This window comes from Rhyacophila brunnea, unplaced genomic scaffold (genome assembly GCF_057557595.1).
Source record: "Rhyacophila brunnea isolate RB1 unplaced genomic scaffold, BYU_Rbru_1.0 scaffold_21, whole genome shotgun sequence".
In the NCBI taxonomy this organism is placed as follows: Eukaryota; Metazoa; Arthropoda; class Insecta; order Trichoptera; family Rhyacophilidae; genus Rhyacophila; species Rhyacophila brunnea.
Genome location: NW_028232871.1, coordinates 30,833,706 through 30,853,866, shown reverse-complemented (window position 1 = coordinate 30,853,866; position 20,161 = coordinate 30,833,706). Strand labels below are relative to the sequence as shown.

Here is a 20,161-nt window from a genome sequence, read left to right as displayed (position 1 = left end):
TGTACAAGCCAATAATTGTCGTAACTCTTACTTTTTTACCGAAGCAACACTTTGATGGCAATGGACTTATTACTTACTCTTACATGAACTAGCCAAGTATCATAAAATCCAAAAAAAATATTTCATATCAAAATAATTCAAAACTATTTTTAAGCCACTTTTAACTTGACAAAAAATATGTCAGCCAAATGCTGTAACCCTCTAAACGTAAGCCAGTGGTGTGTCAATAAAAAAAAAATCTCAATTTGTAATAAAAATAATAAGTAAATCCAATGCCCACAGTTTTTTCACTTCCTGAACAATTTGATATTTGAGGGTTACGACAATAATTGGCCTGTACAGTAACGATATGCTACCCGGAACAGTTTGGTGAGGATACACTCGTACCAATAACAGACGTTCATAAGTCACAAAATGTAGTGTAGTCCTCTGATACGTATACCATTGAACTTTCTCCAGATTTGGAAAATGTTTTATTTTTGTCTGCCCGTAATGCTGTCGAGCAACTGTAGTTTTCTGCTTTTGATACTTCGCAGAACTTCTCAGTCAGAGCGTCTATTGAGTCCAGTCTAAGAAAATGTAAGGAAGCTTCTATACAGCTATATCTCAAAAGCCTCAACTCTGTGACATCTCCTGGTTTAGTGTCGTTGCCTTCATACCATAGAAAAGGATTGAAAATAACATAACGGCAAACGATACACAATCTCAGACCTAGGACTCAATTGCTGAAAGGCTCCCCTTACAATTAATTTACTAAGGGTATGATTTCTCTTAAATAATAACTTAAATGTACTCAAAATATCACTTTATAATTGTAATCATACCCTTACAGTATTAGAAATACTCAAATTTATTACTCAAAAATAACCAGAACGGACTTGGTTTACTATGGTTGTGAAACACTCATTTTTGAACTCCCAAAATATTTGTTCATTAAGGGGGGACATGCTCGTCGAAGGTCAAAATTGAGTTATTATTGTATTTTCAAACCACGATCCTGGACACTCCTTAAACGTTGTAGATAATCTATTTATATAATTTTGAAGCCTTATTATCCTTTATAGTTATTTTAAACATTTGATGTCTGCATGAAGTATTTTTGTTACATAAAATAGTATTATTTTAAACCTCTCGCTCTAATGTTTTCGAATATAGTCATATTTCGGTACATAACTGTGCAGTGGTGTTAAGATATTTTACATTTATTAATTTTTAAACGCATTTATAAAACCATTAGCATAATTTATTACGAGATAATTTTTGTAAAATATTCACGATAAAAAATTATTTTGATAATCTCTGTGATCCCAAATTTGACAAGAATTAGGCATTTTATTATTCAAAAAATCGGCAAGATTAACACATTTGAAGATGATTTTAAAGATACTTATTATAAGCTATGTCTTTGATCATTCAAGTGTGATAAACATCTTATGAATAATGATTGCTTTATAATAATTATTGACCTAAGAATAAGGTAGTGTTTTTTTGAAATACGCCATTTTTTTTGTCATTTCCTAGTGGTTAAGCTACAACATACGGCTGTAGCCATAAATTGACAAACTATAATTAAAGTAGGGAGTAAAATTATGTTAACGCGTGTGTTTGAACATGTACCTAACCGAATTTTTTTTTATTTTTTTTTAAACGGTACATGTTCAAACACGCGCGTCAATATCATTTTACTCCCTACTTCAATTATAGTTTGTCAATTTATGGCTACGGCCGTATGTTGTAGCTTAACCACTGGGGAATGACATAAGAAATGGCGTATTTCAAAAAAACACTACCTTATTCTTAGGTCAATAATTATTATAAAGCAATCATTATTCATAAGATGTTTATCACACTTGAATGGTCAAAGACATAGCTTATAATAAATATCTTTAGAATCATTTTCAAATGTGTTAATCTTGCCGATTTTTTGAGTAATAAAATGCCTAATTCTTGTCAAATTTGGGATCACAGAGATTATCAATATAATATTTTATCGTGAATATTTTACAAAAATTATCTCGTAATAAATTATGCTAATGGTTTTATAAATGCGTTTAAAAAATAATAAATGTAAAAAAACTTAACACCACTGCACAGTTACGTACCGAAATATGACTATATTCTAAAACATTAGAGCGAGAGGTTTAAAAGAATACTATTTTATGTAACAAAAATACTTCATGCAGTCATCAAATGTTTAAAATAACTATAAAAGATAATAAGGCTTTAAAATTATATAAATAGATTATCTACAACGTTTAAGGAGTGTCCAGGATCATGGTTTGAAAATACAATAAAAACTCAATTTTGACCTTCGACGAGCATGTCCCCCCTTAATACCACATTGTTTACCAACACATAAAACTTAAAGACATTTATCTCAGAAGTAGATTTTTGTGGATTCGTTCGTTGTTGCATAATACGGTCCAATTAGCGTCCAGTAAACTTACTTGGTTAAAATCAAGTCTGACAATGACAGTATCCAAGTTATTGGAGTCGCTTTGAGGGTGGTACTGCTGGCTGACAACTGCGTAGTATTGGCCGTTGCTGAAGAAAGACTTAACATCGGAGATGAATCCTGGAATCTCGGGTTTTATATCCGTGACGGCAGCATCTCCGCTCTCAGGCGGTCCGGACCATGATATCCAAGAGCGTTCGTCTACCGCATCATGATCAGATTGTGGTCTGAAAATATTTCTTTCTTTGTTTTATTTGTATAATATTATATTGTTGTGTCACTCATTTTAACATAATAAGTTAATACGCTTGACCACGGGTGGTAGGTTTTTCAAATCCCTGCTACCACTGCTAGCTCGAATTTACGCTGTGGTTGGTTATAACTAGCAAAATATTTTTTGTTATGAAAACGTGGAACTGCAAGTTGATTTATTACAAAAAGCCCACCCAAAAATCGAAAAACAAAAAAATGCTCCCAGGTGGGGTGAAATCACCACCATTCCGATTTTCAGTTCAATGCTCCATTTCATAGCTTTATCCCCAGGCATTGGCGAAAATATCTTCCGTTATACTTTTTGTTATATATACATATTATATAGCAATGTCGCATGTTCTGGGTTCTTATTTTTTTTTCAATATATGTATGGACCTCGAGTATGTTCTCGTATAAACAAAAATCTGCTAATACAATCGCCACCCTGTCAACGTTCATATGATTCTCTTAGTATAAAACGCCATAGTGATGTAATGTGAAAATTTAATATTGCAGTGACTCAACCCAATAACCTTTTGGTGAATGCGCTGCTAATTAAATGGCAATAACGAAAATTTTAAAGACATATGTAAACATTCAGCTGCATTATTTTGATTTCAAACCTTATTCAAGTGATTGAAGTTAATTCAAATTAGTATGTAATTATATCGAATGAAAATAAATATTATGTATTGATATTTTACTATATGACATAACTCTGCAAAAATACTTCACACCCACAAAATTTTTGTGCACCTAAATAATATAATTTCATTAAGTAAGCTAGATATTTAGTATTTTGGTTTGAAATTATAAAATATATTTGAAAATTAGATAAGAGTATATTGATTTCAAATAGGGATGAAAATGTCCACATTTTTATTACACTAAACAATAAATTATATGTTAAACTACAATATGTTTATTATAAATAAAAAAAAAGTGTTAATTCAACGATATGTTTATAATAGCAGAATTTTCATGGTGAGAGAAGGGACTCGTGTTAAAAAAAAATTGGCAGGACCTCGATATAAAATATTTTCGAGAAACTATTTATTCGTGTTTACGATTTAAGTTTCCACATTCAATTGAAAAGTATAAGCGAGATTATTATTCTCAACATCGGTGATAAAATAACAAACCTGCATTGTTGCTCTGAATATAATGTAGTTGTCATCAGGTCCGCAGAGTATCCTGGTGGAGTGAGAAGATGGAATATTCGCATATTGTCTGATCCAGGAAATATGAACCATGTTCCATCTTTCATGATCTTAATCTAGAAATAACACACGATTCAAATTCATTTAAATGAAATTATTATAAATGATATTTTTATCGTCGATGTAACACAATGTAGGTAACCAAGGCTTGAACAAAAACGATGCACGAGTGCGAGTGAGAAAGTATTAGACACCCTTATAATATCTGCGACACGCGCTAGAGTAAGATAAAAGGTCTACATATGTGTGAGCTAGTTTCCAAAAGTGTCGCTGGCAAATCTTGACGAAACGCTTCACATAGTGTCGATAACCTGCGAGCTCGTGTTGCTAAAATTGCTATTTTTTGTGTTAAACATAAAGTCAGTGGTAAATATTTTTAGTTAATTAAGTGGAAAAGATGGTTTTGTGTGTTGTCTTAAAATGTGATAGCCGTACTGATAAGCAAGAAGATGGTATTACGTTTCATAGGTGAGTTGATACATGTTCGTGATAATTTATTTGTATATTATTATATATTTTAATATCAGTGACCTAGTGTTTCTTTAAAATAACTTAAATTATGAATATCTAGATGTATCTATTTATAGTATATGTAGGTAACAGTTTTTTTTTTACAAAAAATCTCCATAATAGATTCTGCACACTTTATCAAATGTCGCAATGCCAAGGCTTTTCTATTTATTTTTAGATTGTTTAACCAAGTGACGACTCTTTTCCATTCCAGTTAATTTGGTGATTGGTTGATTGGACGTCTACCATCTTTAAACTTCTAGTAAATTGCAAAATTAGAAATTACACCGTTAGAAATGCTGGTTAATAATGCAAACTTATATAATATAATGTAATAAATAAATACACCCTCGTTTTTTGGACTCAGATAATAGGATATGTACTAAAGAACACATTTGAAAAATATATAACGCCTGACAGGACTCGCACACGTGTATATTTGATACGCCAATGTACTTTGCCAATTGAGCCATGTGCGTTCTATCTAATTACGACGAAATCTGGATATTTTCAAATTTACGCATGTTCAATTAAATGAATGTTACATTTTAAATCTTGTGAATTATTCGTTGAATAACAAAAGATTTTCTAAATTAGCAAGTGCATGTATATTATTACTAAAATTTGGAGATTTTCAAACGTTGGTAAGTAATTAAGGCAATTGCTAAAAATTAACGCATTTTGTTAAAGCGGTTCTAGATGTAAAACTTAACAAACTTCGTTATAATTAGATATGATACACGTGGGTCAATTGGTAAAGTACATTAACGTGAATCCAGTGGATATGAGTTTGAGTATCGTTGAGAGTCATGTGTTTTTTTTAATCTACTAGATATATATCATAGTTACTTCTCTGCATTAAATACTTATAATCAGTTCTATTTCCTGTGAATCTATAAACTATTTAATTATCAGAAATCTTTTCCCACAGTAATTCCAACAGAGAGCAAACAAAATTATTTCACGTCATGTATACAAACATAAACGTGACCGCAGAGCACATGACGACCAACAAAACGTACCGCAGGGTACCTTACCATGTGATGTCGCGGACATGAGCAAGAGGGTTGCAAGCCGCAGAAATGTCCGGGGGTTTGGTCGTGAGCCTCGACCTGGGCCTCCACCCCCAGAGACCTCGTGACGGCTGGGGAACAGTCGAAGATGCTCACATTCACGTGGTTCCAAATGTCGGCGTAGACGAATTCCGTTGACATGTCTGGAAATTATTATCGGTGTAGTATGTAATTAAGCAGAAATGAAGCAAGTCAACCATATTATGTGTTCAATAATTAAATTTGTGACGTCAAATAATTGTCTGTCTGCACGTATTTTACCACGATTTTCTTATTTGTCCGGTACAAATGTTGCAATCGATTTTTAACTAGCCTCCTGACTAGCTAGACTTTTAAAACTTTTAAAATATATCAGAACACGATGCCAATGCATTCTTTCAATACTTTTAGCCGTCTTTAAGTAGAATTGAATTAATTTTCCGTAATCCAATCCACTATTATTGGTTGCTAAGAGGGTGGTTCTAGCAACTAAATTATTAATATATACGTGCGTTACTATGGAAATCAAAATGACATTTCAGTATTCTATATTTGTTTGTTTATTTGTTCCAAAATAGCAAAAAAATGATTTGTCGGCAATTTCCTTATTTGCCCTAAATTATTAATACATAGAATCAAGTCAAATTTATACGATTCAACAGAAAATATAAAAACGTGGTATATAAAAAGCTCTTTTTATCTTGTAATTATTTAGTGATAATGTGGAAGGGTACCTATTTTTAAAGAATAGTTTAGTAATAGAGTAGTTTTTTCTCCACTCCATGGTATTTGCTTGATAGAGGATATGCCACATTGCACATGCGGGCATGATCATCAAATTGTTGAATACGTTATTTAAGATTGCCCGCTTATGAATTCTGAATGAGTGGAACTGTTAGTCTGTAGTGGCGGAGAACTACAGGTTGCAAACCACATCCTCTGAGAATGTCCGAGAATGTGCTCCGAGAGGGAAGATAATAATGTTTAATTCGGTCCAACCAGCTGTTGGGCCTGTCGGGCCGTCTGATCTGGTTGCCATAAAGGTTAATTAGGTATATTGCATATAAAAAAAAATGCGGTGGCTTATTGCGGACATAAAGATCGCTTCACATAATTTTGTTTGTCCGTATTGTTTTTTGTATCTTTTAACATAATATATCATTAAATTCATTTATTTATATTACGTCTCCGTGCCTTTCATGGCACTTTTTATTAAATTACGCCTTTCATTAAACTAAGTCAACGCTCGCTTGAGAGCGTGGCGATCTCAGTCTCGGGTATTTACTCCAGAGACTTTTTTTTCGACCATGTCCGATCCTCATAGGATCATATGGGCCTCCACAGAGTAGAGGTTTGTATTAAAATATTTTGTTTTTTACGAGAAATGGATGTCAGCCACTTACTCAACCTATTAGGTCCATACCCTGACTCACACACAAATTGAAAAACAATATGTGTACTTGCCAGACCCAGGATTCGAACCTGAGACCCACGGCGTGATAGAGACAGAGACAATACTAGATGTAAACAAATGATGATGCTTCACATTCATACGTAGGGCTTCATGATACGGTCGATTAGGATCGAGTGTGGTGCGGGGCGGGTTGGCGTGTAGGGATATATGTTTGTGTTGTTAGTCATTCTACATACGGGTTCAATTGGCTACGCAGACTAGATATCAATTAATACAAACTTTGAGGCATTTGAAAATTTTGTAGCATCGTGTTGAGATTCCTCATCAGAATCATTATTGTATTCAATTCTTCATATTCAGTATGCTGATATTAAATGTTACCAAGACTTGCAGAGCCAGTCCAACCCTTTTATTTTCTCTCTAATTTTTTTCGTTAAAAATCATGGTGCATGGTTGTACAACAGTGTGGCTCCGTATCGAAATAGCAAAGTAAGCATGTAAAATATGTTTTTTTCAGAAACGTTTTAAATGTCATGAATGAAAGCCATGTATATCTACTGCTGTACATATATATGACTGGTGGAGATGGGAAACCTAAAATAACTCCCTATAGCCAAGCAATTCAGTTGCATACATATTAGCTAATTTTGTCGTAAATCGGTATAGCGCTTACTGAAAGGAAAACAAAGAAAACAGGTTCAAGTCCCGCTAGTTATCTTATCTTTAATTTTTTCCCTAGTGGTTATATATCTGAGGTACTTTCAAATTATATACGTTTAATAATGCATGTTACATTCTTAAATGTTACAAATTAGTCATTGCATAAAAAATAGTTTATAAATAAAGTACGATGTACCTAAATGAATTTACGCCACTTGTTGTGTGAAAAAAAGTAGATAGATTAATACAATACACTCACTTTTTAAATACTAGAGTGATTTTCAAACTTTCTTATTTGGTGGAACCCCGGGGCATATTGTAAAATCTCGGGGAACCTCTACATAGATAGCACATATTGACACACATATAGACAAATTATAAAGGCGATGTGTGAATCAGTAGTGATATACCTAAGGAGAGTTCTGTCTACAAGAGGACTCAAATTGTTACCTCTTTCTCTTATATAATATAGTCTCAAATTTGATGTTATTTAATTATTTTACGGAAGCTTGCAAATAAATTCGTTATAATTCTGATTTATAAAACTAAAAATTATGTCTAAAGAATATTTGCACAATAGGTACAAATTTTTTATTGTCCACAGAATGTGGTCTCAAAAGTTGTATTATTCGCATTCCTCCCTTAATTTGCCACCATGTGCTGCTTGTAAGCAACGAGCAAAAGCACGGTCTACATATTGTCTGCATTGGACGTCACTGAGAGTAGCTAGAAATTGATTTGCTGCACTTTTTAATTTATATACAAATACTTGTAACTGTCATGTTAGCATCCATATTTTAAACGTTTTACATAATAAATACATATTAGGTGCAACGTTCATGAGTGACTAATTAATTCGTCATGTTTTGTTCCTTTATCCATTGATGCTAAAATATATCTTCTCCCAAGTAACACTTTTGCGAAGTAGGTAGATAATTTTTCCATCATAAAATATTATCATTCCTCTTATCAATTAAAACTTTCCAAATACTCCATTGTTTAAAGTAAAAAGTTTGTGTTGTAGTAGGTCATATTATTAAATATTTTTTTTACTCTATTAGCAAATGCAAATTCTCGCAGACCACTTGGCACATCTCACGTAGCTCCAAGGTGTCGTGAGACCTAGTTAGGTATCACTGACTGAGAGGTTGCAAACGTTTAGTTTTTTTATTTGAAAAATATTTATCTTATTGCCAAAATCTTTATATAAAAATTAAAAATTTCATTTATGAATAAAAATATTTTTTCAAGTAGGTATGCATAAACCAACAAAAGTCTACCGCTCACTTTGCGTAAGTCGTCTCCATTTAAAGTAACGCATACGTCATGGAAAAAAGTCCTATATATTATAAGACTTACCCCGTATATCATCGGCGAAGGTCACGATAGTCTGTTGAATGTTCTTCGCCGCGCCGTTGGACTTTTCGATTGCCTCGTGGAGGGCGCGCGTTGTGTGCTGCATCGCCTCCCCCATTTCAATCTCATTCACATTCCCGCGGGAGGATATGTCTCTTGAAACGGTCAGCTCGGCTTCGAACGTCTACAAGTTGAACAGGCCAATTTGATATAATATAAGTCTAAGACTGTTGAATTCAAACGGGGTTATATAATAAAATAATATAGACGCTGAAGGAAACTTTCTCTAAAAAACGGTATCTAAAAACCATTATTGTATAATATCATTCAATGGCTCTATGGCTATTTGATTTTTGAGTTTTGTTCCATCGCAATTTAAAAAGATGATCTCCATTTTATTTACTGCTAGTTGCACATTTTTTTTTGTATTATTAATAACCATGTCCTTGATTTTTCGTACAAGGTGGTTGTTATTAATTTTGGACAATGACAAACACCCAGGCTTTGAGAAAACACATACATACTGTGTCCTCACGAGGAATTGAACCCAGAACTCTTGGACGGAAGGCCAGCGCCTTACCCACTGCACCACGAGAGCCGCTTAGTTGCACACGTTATTTACCCACACGTGCAAGTTGATGTGTTTATATTATATTTAATTTAGAAGTAACCCACAACACAAAATAATATTATTATTTGCGTTAAATGAAAATTTACAATTTATTGTATTATATCGTGTAGGAATTTTGAAAAAAACGTTCATTGTATTATGGCTTGAATTTAAAAGAGAGAGAATTGTATAGTAATAATGATTGGCAAATTTTTATTGCATACAATGACATTTGTAATTTGCAATCGGTTGTACAAATGAACGTAAAACTGAAAACAATCTTTTTACTATTGTGTAAATTATAATAATATTATAATTATGTACAAAAACCATATTATTATTTCATCTACCAAACAACTGAACAGTGAACACAGAATCTTTTACATAATATACTCGTAAGTAATATTTTACAAATATGAAAACTGAAAAATCTCAGTTTACTTCATATGAAACTAAAATATGCGAAGACTAGTACTGCCCTTCTTAGGAAGAAGGCAGTAACTGACTCTCACACACTTTTGAGATAAATAATATAATGTGTTTTTTCTCAAACTTTAGTACTTACTGTGAATTAATAAAAAAACGGTTGCAATTTTTATTAGTAGGAAGTTAAAATAAAAACAAATTAATAATAAACAAGCAGTAACTGCAATGAATATATGTAATTACTGCCTTTTTGCTAAAAAAATGTATTATTTTAGAAGATGTCTATTTTTTCATTAAGGATTTTAACGCTATTTTAGTGATAATACTAATTTTAAAGTGAACAGAATATATAGCTTTCAAAATTACCTACCGGATGGCATTCATAACTCAATTTCACAAATTTTGCAAGTTACTGCCTTCTTCCTAAGAAGGGCAGAGTAGCTTATGTAATTATTGGCAGTTTTACCCATTTTCCGGATGCACATTAATTTATAAAAGCTCATTTTGCATTGTATATTATAAGTACAAAGATTTTTCTACTTCGTCTATGATTAAATTGATTTGAATTATTACAAACACATGCGTTTATGAGCCAGTATTTGAGGAAGAACAAAAACATTAAATTTGTTCTGCTCAAAAGAGTATACATTATTCCTGCGCAAAGTGTTAAAAGTAGGTTTAATTTTGCATCCACAGCTTAATAGAAACTAGGTAGAAGGTTTAAATCCCGTAGCGGTATCAAATGCACATTTTACTAATAATTTTAAACGTACAACGTCGTTAATATGGGTGTAACACCCCATGATTACTTTTACTAAAGAAATAAAAAATAATAGGTATATGAACATATTTTAATATGAAAACATATCATGCATAAACAAACCAGATTTTTTTTTTAAAATAAAATACGACTTCCCTACAGGACATCACACCAGTGTGCTTTTTAAATTAAGATACGGGCATCCTACTTAATTACGATGATTTTAACTAGTAATTTTTACATCGGTTTTTGTAAAAAAAGGCATGAGATGTTTTCAAATTATGTATGTTCAATATTCAGAACGTTATTTCTCAAATCTTGTGTCTTATTCATTGAATAAAAGAAATAGTGTATTAAATAATACATGAATTAAAAGGTAATGAATATGACTTTATAATTACAAAATATTTTTTTAAACCGTTAAAATGACGGCATATCAAAAGAATTTACGATTTTCACACTATCACGATGTAAAAATTAATAATTTTTTGAACCACTCAACATAATATTATGACAAAGAAAAATTCTAATTAAAAAGCTGTAATGGTGGTTAATAACATAGTGATAAATTTTATATAACATGTTGATGATTCATGATGAAAATAAAAACTCTACTTTAATATATAATTGCCGCCAAAAATATTACATTTAATTTGTCGACGTGACGTTTTCCGTTAAGTTTTCGGCTTAATCCTAGCTTTAACCCATGCATTTTTTTCAATCTATATGCCTACTTATACTCTAATGTTTTTTAGAAGCGCCACAAATGCCGGCATACGGGTGAGCCCGGAAAAGTGGCGCAAATTTTTATTTAAATATTATGTATGCATCATAATTAAATTAACATAATGTATATAAAGCCAACATCAGAGTTTGTGGCGCTTCTAAAAACATCAATGTGATTCAGCACATGAGTGGCCAAAATTCAACAATCGTTATAAATATGTTAAACTATCTCACACTATGGAGGACATCCGTCATTCATGCTTTGTTTTATAGTAATTGAATATTTACAATTTATTCAGTATTAACGCTCAGAATACTAAACGCACATATTTCATGTTTGACATTGGCTCATATAGACTTATATAAGTATCTTTCTCATCGAGTAGTAGACGAGGGTTTCGTTTAATTTGTCTATTTCTCCAGACGACAAACTGTTTCAAAAGCGTAATTCTCTAGCCTTTTCAAATATTGTATGATTTAAAAAGTGACATTTCATATTATATAAGAAATAGAAAAGAAAATAATTAATTTGTCATATCATTCTGACACGTGATACATATTATATATTATAGTACGTTGTAAGGTAAAAATAACAAATAAAAAATAGTTTTATAGCAAATTTATAAATACCTACTCCTAAATTATTAATTAATTTGTATTTTTCTATTATTTGTATTACATTAGTCAAACAGAAAATTTATTGATAGCAAGTTGACACTATTGTGCTTTAAAATTTATAAGACAGGTTTGCACTACGATAAAAATGCCTTCAATAAGTACCTAGTGCAAGTGTACAAATATTTTGTATATCATTATTTATATTTTTACATAGATGAATTACTACAAAAACGACGTATATATACCAAAACGTTAAAAAGTGTAGCAATATAACTCATGATGCTTTCTTTCAATGCGACAACGCAAACATGTTTTATGATTACTAATTATAGACTAGAATTCCCGTCAAATAATTAAAAAACCTGGTAATTTCGAAATAGATATTCAGTTTATTGTGTTCCTCCATTTGGTCTAATTAACATATATAAACTGTGATAAAAGGTATTTATATATGTTTTACTATTTCTATATTTTTTCATAGCTTTCAAAGAAAAATATAAAGGTTCAAACACATGTAATGAATGATATTTGTTTTTGTTTTACATGTTTAATTATGCAATAGAAATCCATCAAATTACAGCATCTAAAATATAATAAAAAAAATCGAAAATCAAACCTAGAACCATTGATATGAAAAGCCAGAGAATTTTGCTACTAATAATGGCAAATGAATACACATGGTATAATATTAACACTAGAGAGAGCCGTAAATTTATCTTATTATTTATTATAAAAGTAACCCAGTCATATTAGGGTTTTACCTGAAAAATGACTGAAAAAGACTATGAATTATATATGTATAGTACCTAATAGTACCTAGTAATACTCGTGCATGCTGTGCTATGGCCGCCATATTGAAAAATGGTGAAAAATTTTATGTTTTTCAGCTATGAATGGCTAAAAATATTGAAAAATATTTCAAATAAAAATTTAATAAAATAAAATATCCACAACTTTTATAAGAGAATTTTTTCGTATCTAAAACGATTACCGAGGTTAAGGGTAACACAAACTTAGACCCCTCCAAACCAACCCATTCCGCACCACACTACACGATTAGTTGTAAAGCATCAGCAGTTTTTTACGCCTGGCGAGTGGCGATGTCTCAGGAGCAGATACCCAAGTCTGAGGTCGCCAAGCTATCAAGTTGTGAGCTTTGACTAAATTGACTTTATTTAATAAAATGTGTTATGGAATAGAAAAACACGGAGAAATAAATGAATTTAATGATATAATACTAAGATTATACGGAGATACCAAACTACATATATATGAAGAGAACTTTATGTTCAAAATAAGACAGCACATTTTTTTAAAAGCAATATAATTGGCCTCTGTGGTGACCAGGTCAGACGGCCTGGTGGGAGGTTAAGGATAGAAATAAATGTATAATACTGATTTGGTAATTTTGAATTTTAGTGACAGTGTGAATGTGTGAAAATATAAAAAAAAATAATTACACGATAAAAATACTTTTTATATACAACGTTTTTAAATTTTCTGTTGAATCATAAACTTGACTTGACTAGCTTAAACGATCAAAAAAAATTGTATTCGATAGAAATAATACTGAAATGTCATTTTGACATTCATATTGATTTCCATAGTAACGCACGTATATATTAATAATTTAGTTGCTAGGACCCCAGACCCCTAGCAACCAATAATAGTGGATTGGATTACGGATTTATTCCGAAATAACTTTTCATACGAACCAGAATTAACTGAAAATGAATTCAATTTTACTTAAAGATGCCTAAAAGTATAAAACAATGCATTGGCATTGTGTTATGATATATTCTAAAATTTCTGTCTAGCTAGTCGGGAAGTTAGTTAAAAATCGATTACAAGATTTGTACCGGACAAACCATCGGACAAATAAGAATCCGAGCTAAGAAAAAAGTTGTAAAAATGGCTGAACATTAATTATTAATGAATCATAGTGTTGTTCATGATGCCGGAAGTATGCGATTATGGGTAAATAATTATTTTTACATAATATGACAAGAGCGCAGTCAAAACTTTTTAGATTTTTCATTATACAATATAATATATTAAAAAACACAGCGATTTTTCAGATAGATATGTCTGACAGAATTTTATTGTTTCTCTTATGAAAGATTTTCCACAAAAACATATTATTATTAAGCCTTTTACATGAATAACGCATATTTTTTCGTTATGAAGATAGGCAATATCGAATATTTTCCATGTTATTTAAATTACCGAAGAGAAAAGCATCTGGTATCACGCAGATGCCATGCATAATTTAAGGATTTATTTTGAATGTGACAATTTTCATGGTTTGATGGCGCATGAAACTGTCAAAAAATCGTGACAAGTATATTTCAGTGTATTGAATAAGCTTTTTGCACTCGCCGCGCATTAAATTATAATCTTCATTAGAAAACATAATATTGACAGATGTAAATTAAAATAAATTATTTATAGAAAATTTGTTCACGCTATCAATAAACCAATGAATATTCATTGGCGAGGGATGGATGTAGGTTAGATTGGATATAAAAAGTGCACACTAAACTTTGTCAGCCATACTTATTTGTTTATATTAAACTAATAATACAATTTGCAGATGGTGTTGGTTAGTTTTTAAAATTTAATAATTAAGCTCTGCCTAAATCAAACTATAATAATTTAGGCAGGTATGCTATGGCTGATCCGACAAAAATCATGCATTATTGAATTAATAATACACAATATTATGGTGTTGATTAGTTTTTTTAAATTTGTTAAGACGGTACTTCAGTGAAACGGAAAATAATTTTGCGATGAAATTTTGGACTCGCTGGTAATCGGGGATCAAACGTCGAGCTGTGAACACGTCAATTTGTTTAGTGATGGCGACGGGGGTATTAATTCTTAAATCGTGTAAAGATTACTGAAAAATATTACCATTTACTTGAAAAAGAAAACATGTCAATGAATATATTATTATTGTTACTAATAAAACGATTACTTGGTTACTTATAAATGACAGAACATTAAAATATGACGCATGTTGGATTTATATGACAAATTATATTTAGTTCGGCACGCGTCATTTGCATAATCCGCGTATGACCTAGCCACGATATTTCTTTGCCCCAAATGAGGTATAGCCTTAAGCCCTGCCTATACCAAATATTCTTGTATCTATAAAATATCTAAAATGATCTATGAATTAATGGCATAATTTAAGATATTTTATAGATAAATTAATATTTTTGACTATTATTAAATTTACTATGGCTTGAATTAAAGAAGGCTTAATTGAATTTTAAAACAACTAACAAACTCTATCTACACATTGCAATCTTAGTTTAATGAAAACAAATGAGTACGTTTCACTGACAAAGTTTAGTGTGAACTATGTATGTAGAATCTTAACAACCTACCTGTACCCTTCGCCACTGGAATATATATATTATTTAGGTCGACCAACTAGATCAATCACAGAACAACACAATATGAGGTATAAAATAAAAGAATAAGTAATTGACACAATAACAGGCGGACACAGAAAGCATAATGCTATACAGTTATTAAAGTTATACATAACACCTCAAAGAACAAATATATTATAATCAATATAAAAAATACGACGCCCAACGAGATTCAAACCCGAACTCACTGGAATTTACGCCCATGTGCGCTTACAATTAAGATATGTTCATCCTATCTAATTGCGATTAATAGAGATTAATTAGTAGTTTGTACAATACTCTCCCCGAAGCGCTTTATAAATTGGGCTTTTTTTCTCTGAGGCGTTTTCAAATTACGGATTTCAACAAAAGAATGCTACATTATTAAGTCTTGTGAATAATAATTCTTAGAATAAAAAAATATTAATTAGACTATACTTATGTTAGTTATAAAATATGTATATTCGTTAGAATAAAAACATAATTATAAATGCCACATACCACATCTCCATAAATATCTACGTCGTCAGTCGCGAAGACAGTATTCTTGAAGACTTCTTCGACATTGAAGTCATTCATGGTATCAATTTTTGCTGAACCATCCACGACGACATCGTGAACATAAGTCGTGTCACTTGCAATGTTGAATTTTTCACCTTCCATATCAATTATCATGTTATCCAATCCAATTTTGTTGATGGACTCCACCTGGCAATCGCCTGAAATTTATAATAAGATTTATTGTCAATTACTACATAGATACGGTAATACTTCTGATAACTAAAACATCCCTAATCGTAAATCATACAGTGATAATTGTAGATGGAATAATCGTCGATCGTCGTACGCGAAAAATCGAAATTAGAATATTTTGGCCACGACCTAAATGACATTTCACGATCAGGGGCGATTTGAGAGTTTGCCAGTGTAATTTGAGCTTTAGATTCGCTCTAACAGTATAATACTCTGCATACAAACTATTTGAAGTGATACCAAAAATAATTACAAGAAAAAAAGTTTTTTTTTATAAACAACGTTTTTAAATTTTATCTTGAATCATTAAACTTGACAATTCTATGTACATAGTATTAATAATTTAGGACAAATAAAGCAATTGTCAACAATTTTTTTTTGCTATTTTGCAACAAACAAACAAATAATACAGAATACTGAAATGTCATTTTGATTTCCATAGTAACGCACGTATATATTAATAATTAAGTTGCTAGTACCACCCCTTTAGCAACCAATAATAGTGGATTGGATTACGAATTTCTTCAAAAATAACTTTTCATACAAAACAGAATTAACTGAAAATGAATTCAATTCTACTTAAAGATGACTAAAAGTATCAAAAGATTACATTGGCATCGTGTTCTGATATATTATAAAAGTTTCAAATGTCTAGCTAGTTGGGTATAAAGGTCTAAGATATGTACTGAATAAACAACCACCGGACAAATAAGAATACGAGCCAAGAAAAACGTGGTAAATAACGTGGTAATAAATATAAGATTATAAGACTACAACATTTTTGTGCGCATCTTATTCAAATTTTGTTAATGCAAAAAAAACACTTTTTCACAAAATATCGGATTTTGCTATGACAAAATCGAGCAAAAGACATTTTTTCGAAATTGACTTTTTTATTATTTTTTGATAATGTCATTTTCAGCATCTATAAGTGACTTAGCATGTGTTATTCTATTACGAAGTTAAAATTTTATTTAGTATGGTAGGTATAGTTAGTGAAAGTATATTATATGATGAAACCAATTTTTTTTTTTTTATTGTTAAGTCTAGTTGTCACTTTGCTCTTTATTTTGCTAATGTTTTTAAAATAACAATAACAGAGTTACTTTTATATAAATTCCTTGGAAATTAAGTAAAAAAAAAGCTTTCAATAAAATAACCTTTTAGACTAAAGGGACCAAAACAATAGAAAACATGAAGATGTTGAAATAAAAATAACCATTGTAATATATTGTCTTAATACGTATGAGTATGCTCATAGAATATATTAAGTATTTAAAAAAGATTAATATAATATAAATATCATTATCTTTAGGATTAAGACTTTTCAATGCGTACTGCATCAGCGCATTTTGGGAGTGTAATTAAATTTAGAATTCATCAATTGATATGTCATTTTTTAGATGCCAGATTAAAAGTACTAATACAAAAACAGTTTTTCATTATAAAAAGACTAAGCTCGACTATATATAGACCGTTGCACTGAATTTTGTTATTGATTATCTTCGAATGCAATGCAATAACCTGTTTGCAATAAATGAAAAATTTCGATTGCATATTTATTCAAATAGTTTTCCATTTTGCGTTTAAAAGCACTGCTGCCCTTTCACTGATGTGTATAATTCAAAATAAAATACCATGTTTATGGACTAATATTTTAAAGATAGTAAAGCATACAACATATATTTTGACCCGGACACGTGCCACAGATCAAAGGAAAAGTGCTCCACGGTGGGCGTGAAATATTACCTAATAACTACGACTAAATTATATTAGACGGGCCGAAAAACAACATACTTTGCTATTTTAATTTTATCAATCAATTTAGATGAAAATCAAATGAAAAAAAATCTGAAAGAATTCTTTTCGATTCAACAAAACGCCGTTAATTTTTTTTCCTACGAAAGAATATTGCCAGGTTCACTTGGGAATTTGCGAAATTTGATTACAATTTTCTACATCTAAGCGTTTTTAATTTTATTCTGATCTATTTGAAAGGACAACAATTTATCTCATTCATTATTTAAAGATGAAAAAATATTTTTTTTATAGAATCCGATTTGGAGAATAAACATGGTCGTAAATATCATATTATTGAACCCTGAAAGAATGGTTACTAAAATATTACCATCAACATTCTGATAGTCGGAAAAAATATGTAAGATATTGAAAATGCATGTAATATCTATTGTATTTTAAAAGGATGCATCCAGATTATCAATGAATACAAAAAATCGCCTACAGTATATTGATATTGACCAATATTGTACTACTGTTCTGAGACGTAGAAATCTACGTTACTGTCAGTATTCACCACAAACTACATCTGTTTGAATGTAAAATCCTGTGATTTTTAATGATTTAAAAACAGGATTCGTAGTGATGTAATATCTCTTAGGCATTCATAGAAATGGGCGAGGAGATCAGACTGACGGTACCTCTTTGCCAAGATGTTAAGCACATGTTCGACATATTTTTGTATATAAGGTTTATTATCAAGTGAAAATACGGTATATTGACAGCGCCACCTTAGTTGATTCAGACACATTACATATTAAAAATGATATTATTTAAAAAAAAAAAAAAAAAAACCTAAATACCTAGGTTACGACAAAATTTGTGTATCTAAAAAGACAAGAATATGTCATCATTTTGAAACGAAAAAGTATCAAGGCCTTAGTGTTAGGCATCTTTCAGTATTAATTTTAACTGTGTTACAAAATATCAATATTTCAGCTGAGGCAAACTAAAACTGTCTAAATATTCCGAAAAGAGTAGATTGCAGATTTTAAAATATTTTATTAATCTAACTATAAGTAATATATATTTATCAATAATTAGAATTATAATATACAGTAGTTTGATAATAACATACATTCAAAACAACTTGTCTTACGTTAAACGAGGAAAATGAACATAACAGTTTCAACCAATCACTATGGTAATTTATAGTTCTGTGAAGTCAGAGCAACTAACTGTATTACCGTAGATGAGTTTTGTATGTATAAATTTTAATGGAAAATTTACATTTTATGGCCAGCAACATTTATAGTTTTGCAGAATTGAAATGGAGTTGAGAATTGTGCCACTCACCGTACAACGGACACCAAACGAGGTGCAAATAGGGATGTCTGAAAAGTATTGATATATTAAAATATTGATACTTTTTACCATGTTGACGGTAAATGTAACTGTATTTATTATTGACATTCAAAGATGACTGGGATCTATTCACACGATTGTATTATAGAACGATTAGTATCCACTGGTAAGTAGATTGCTTTTCATAGAGTAAATACAATTTAGTTTGGAGACAGGCAGTTGTAGAATAATAATATTATAGTGCACATAAAAATACATTTAAGACCGAAATTTGTTTGTGAAAAAAAGTAATTTAAAGCAATTTTTTATTAATTTATTGAATACTATGTAGGTAAAAAATAAATAACTTCAATCGATCCTACATTTAAAATAATATGAGTGTCAAAAGGGTTGAAGTTATTAGTAAATAGTTCTTAGTAACCATTGATTCCTCGAATGAAATATCACAAAAAAAAATATATAATGAAATTTTTGACGAGTCACAGGGCCAAAAATATCTGCACACAATATTGAATATAGTAATAATATTTAAATCTGGTAGTATCAATACAATTAAGAAATATAAGGGAGTAGATTAGATTAGATTTTAGATAGATAAGAGAACAAATTTTTACTAATGGCTTCATTTGGAAGCTTGTCTCAGTTATTTATTAAAAAGACGTATTGTATCCATATTTTTTTCGTGAAAATTTTGATAAATTGTCTTTCCATATACATTCCTCAATTACATTTTAATTGAGCGATAAAGCTCTGATGGAGACGGATCATTCAATATTGCGACTTTTTAAAAGCAATACCAGTATCAATTCTTTGTTTTTTGAAAGG

The 20,161-nt window shown here is 30.7% G+C and overlaps 1 protein-coding gene across 1 annotated transcript in view; it reads right to left on the bottom strand.

The window, feature by feature from the left end:
• The window catches only part of LOC147070945 (uncharacterized), a 56,036-nt gene that overhangs the window by 13,121 nt on the left and 22,754 nt on the right, over positions 1 to 20,161 (bottom strand). Inside the window, exons 6-8 of the mRNA XM_085949268.1 lie at positions 15,983 to 16,200; positions 3,850 to 3,983; positions 2,448 to 2,682 (exon numbers count right to left, since the gene is read on the bottom strand). Coding sequence (XP_085805394.1) covers positions 2,448 to 2,682; positions 3,850 to 3,983; positions 15,983 to 16,200 — 587 coding nt within the window. The remainder of the gene's footprint in view (positions 1 to 2,447; positions 2,683 to 3,849; positions 3,984 to 15,982; positions 16,201 to 20,161) is intronic.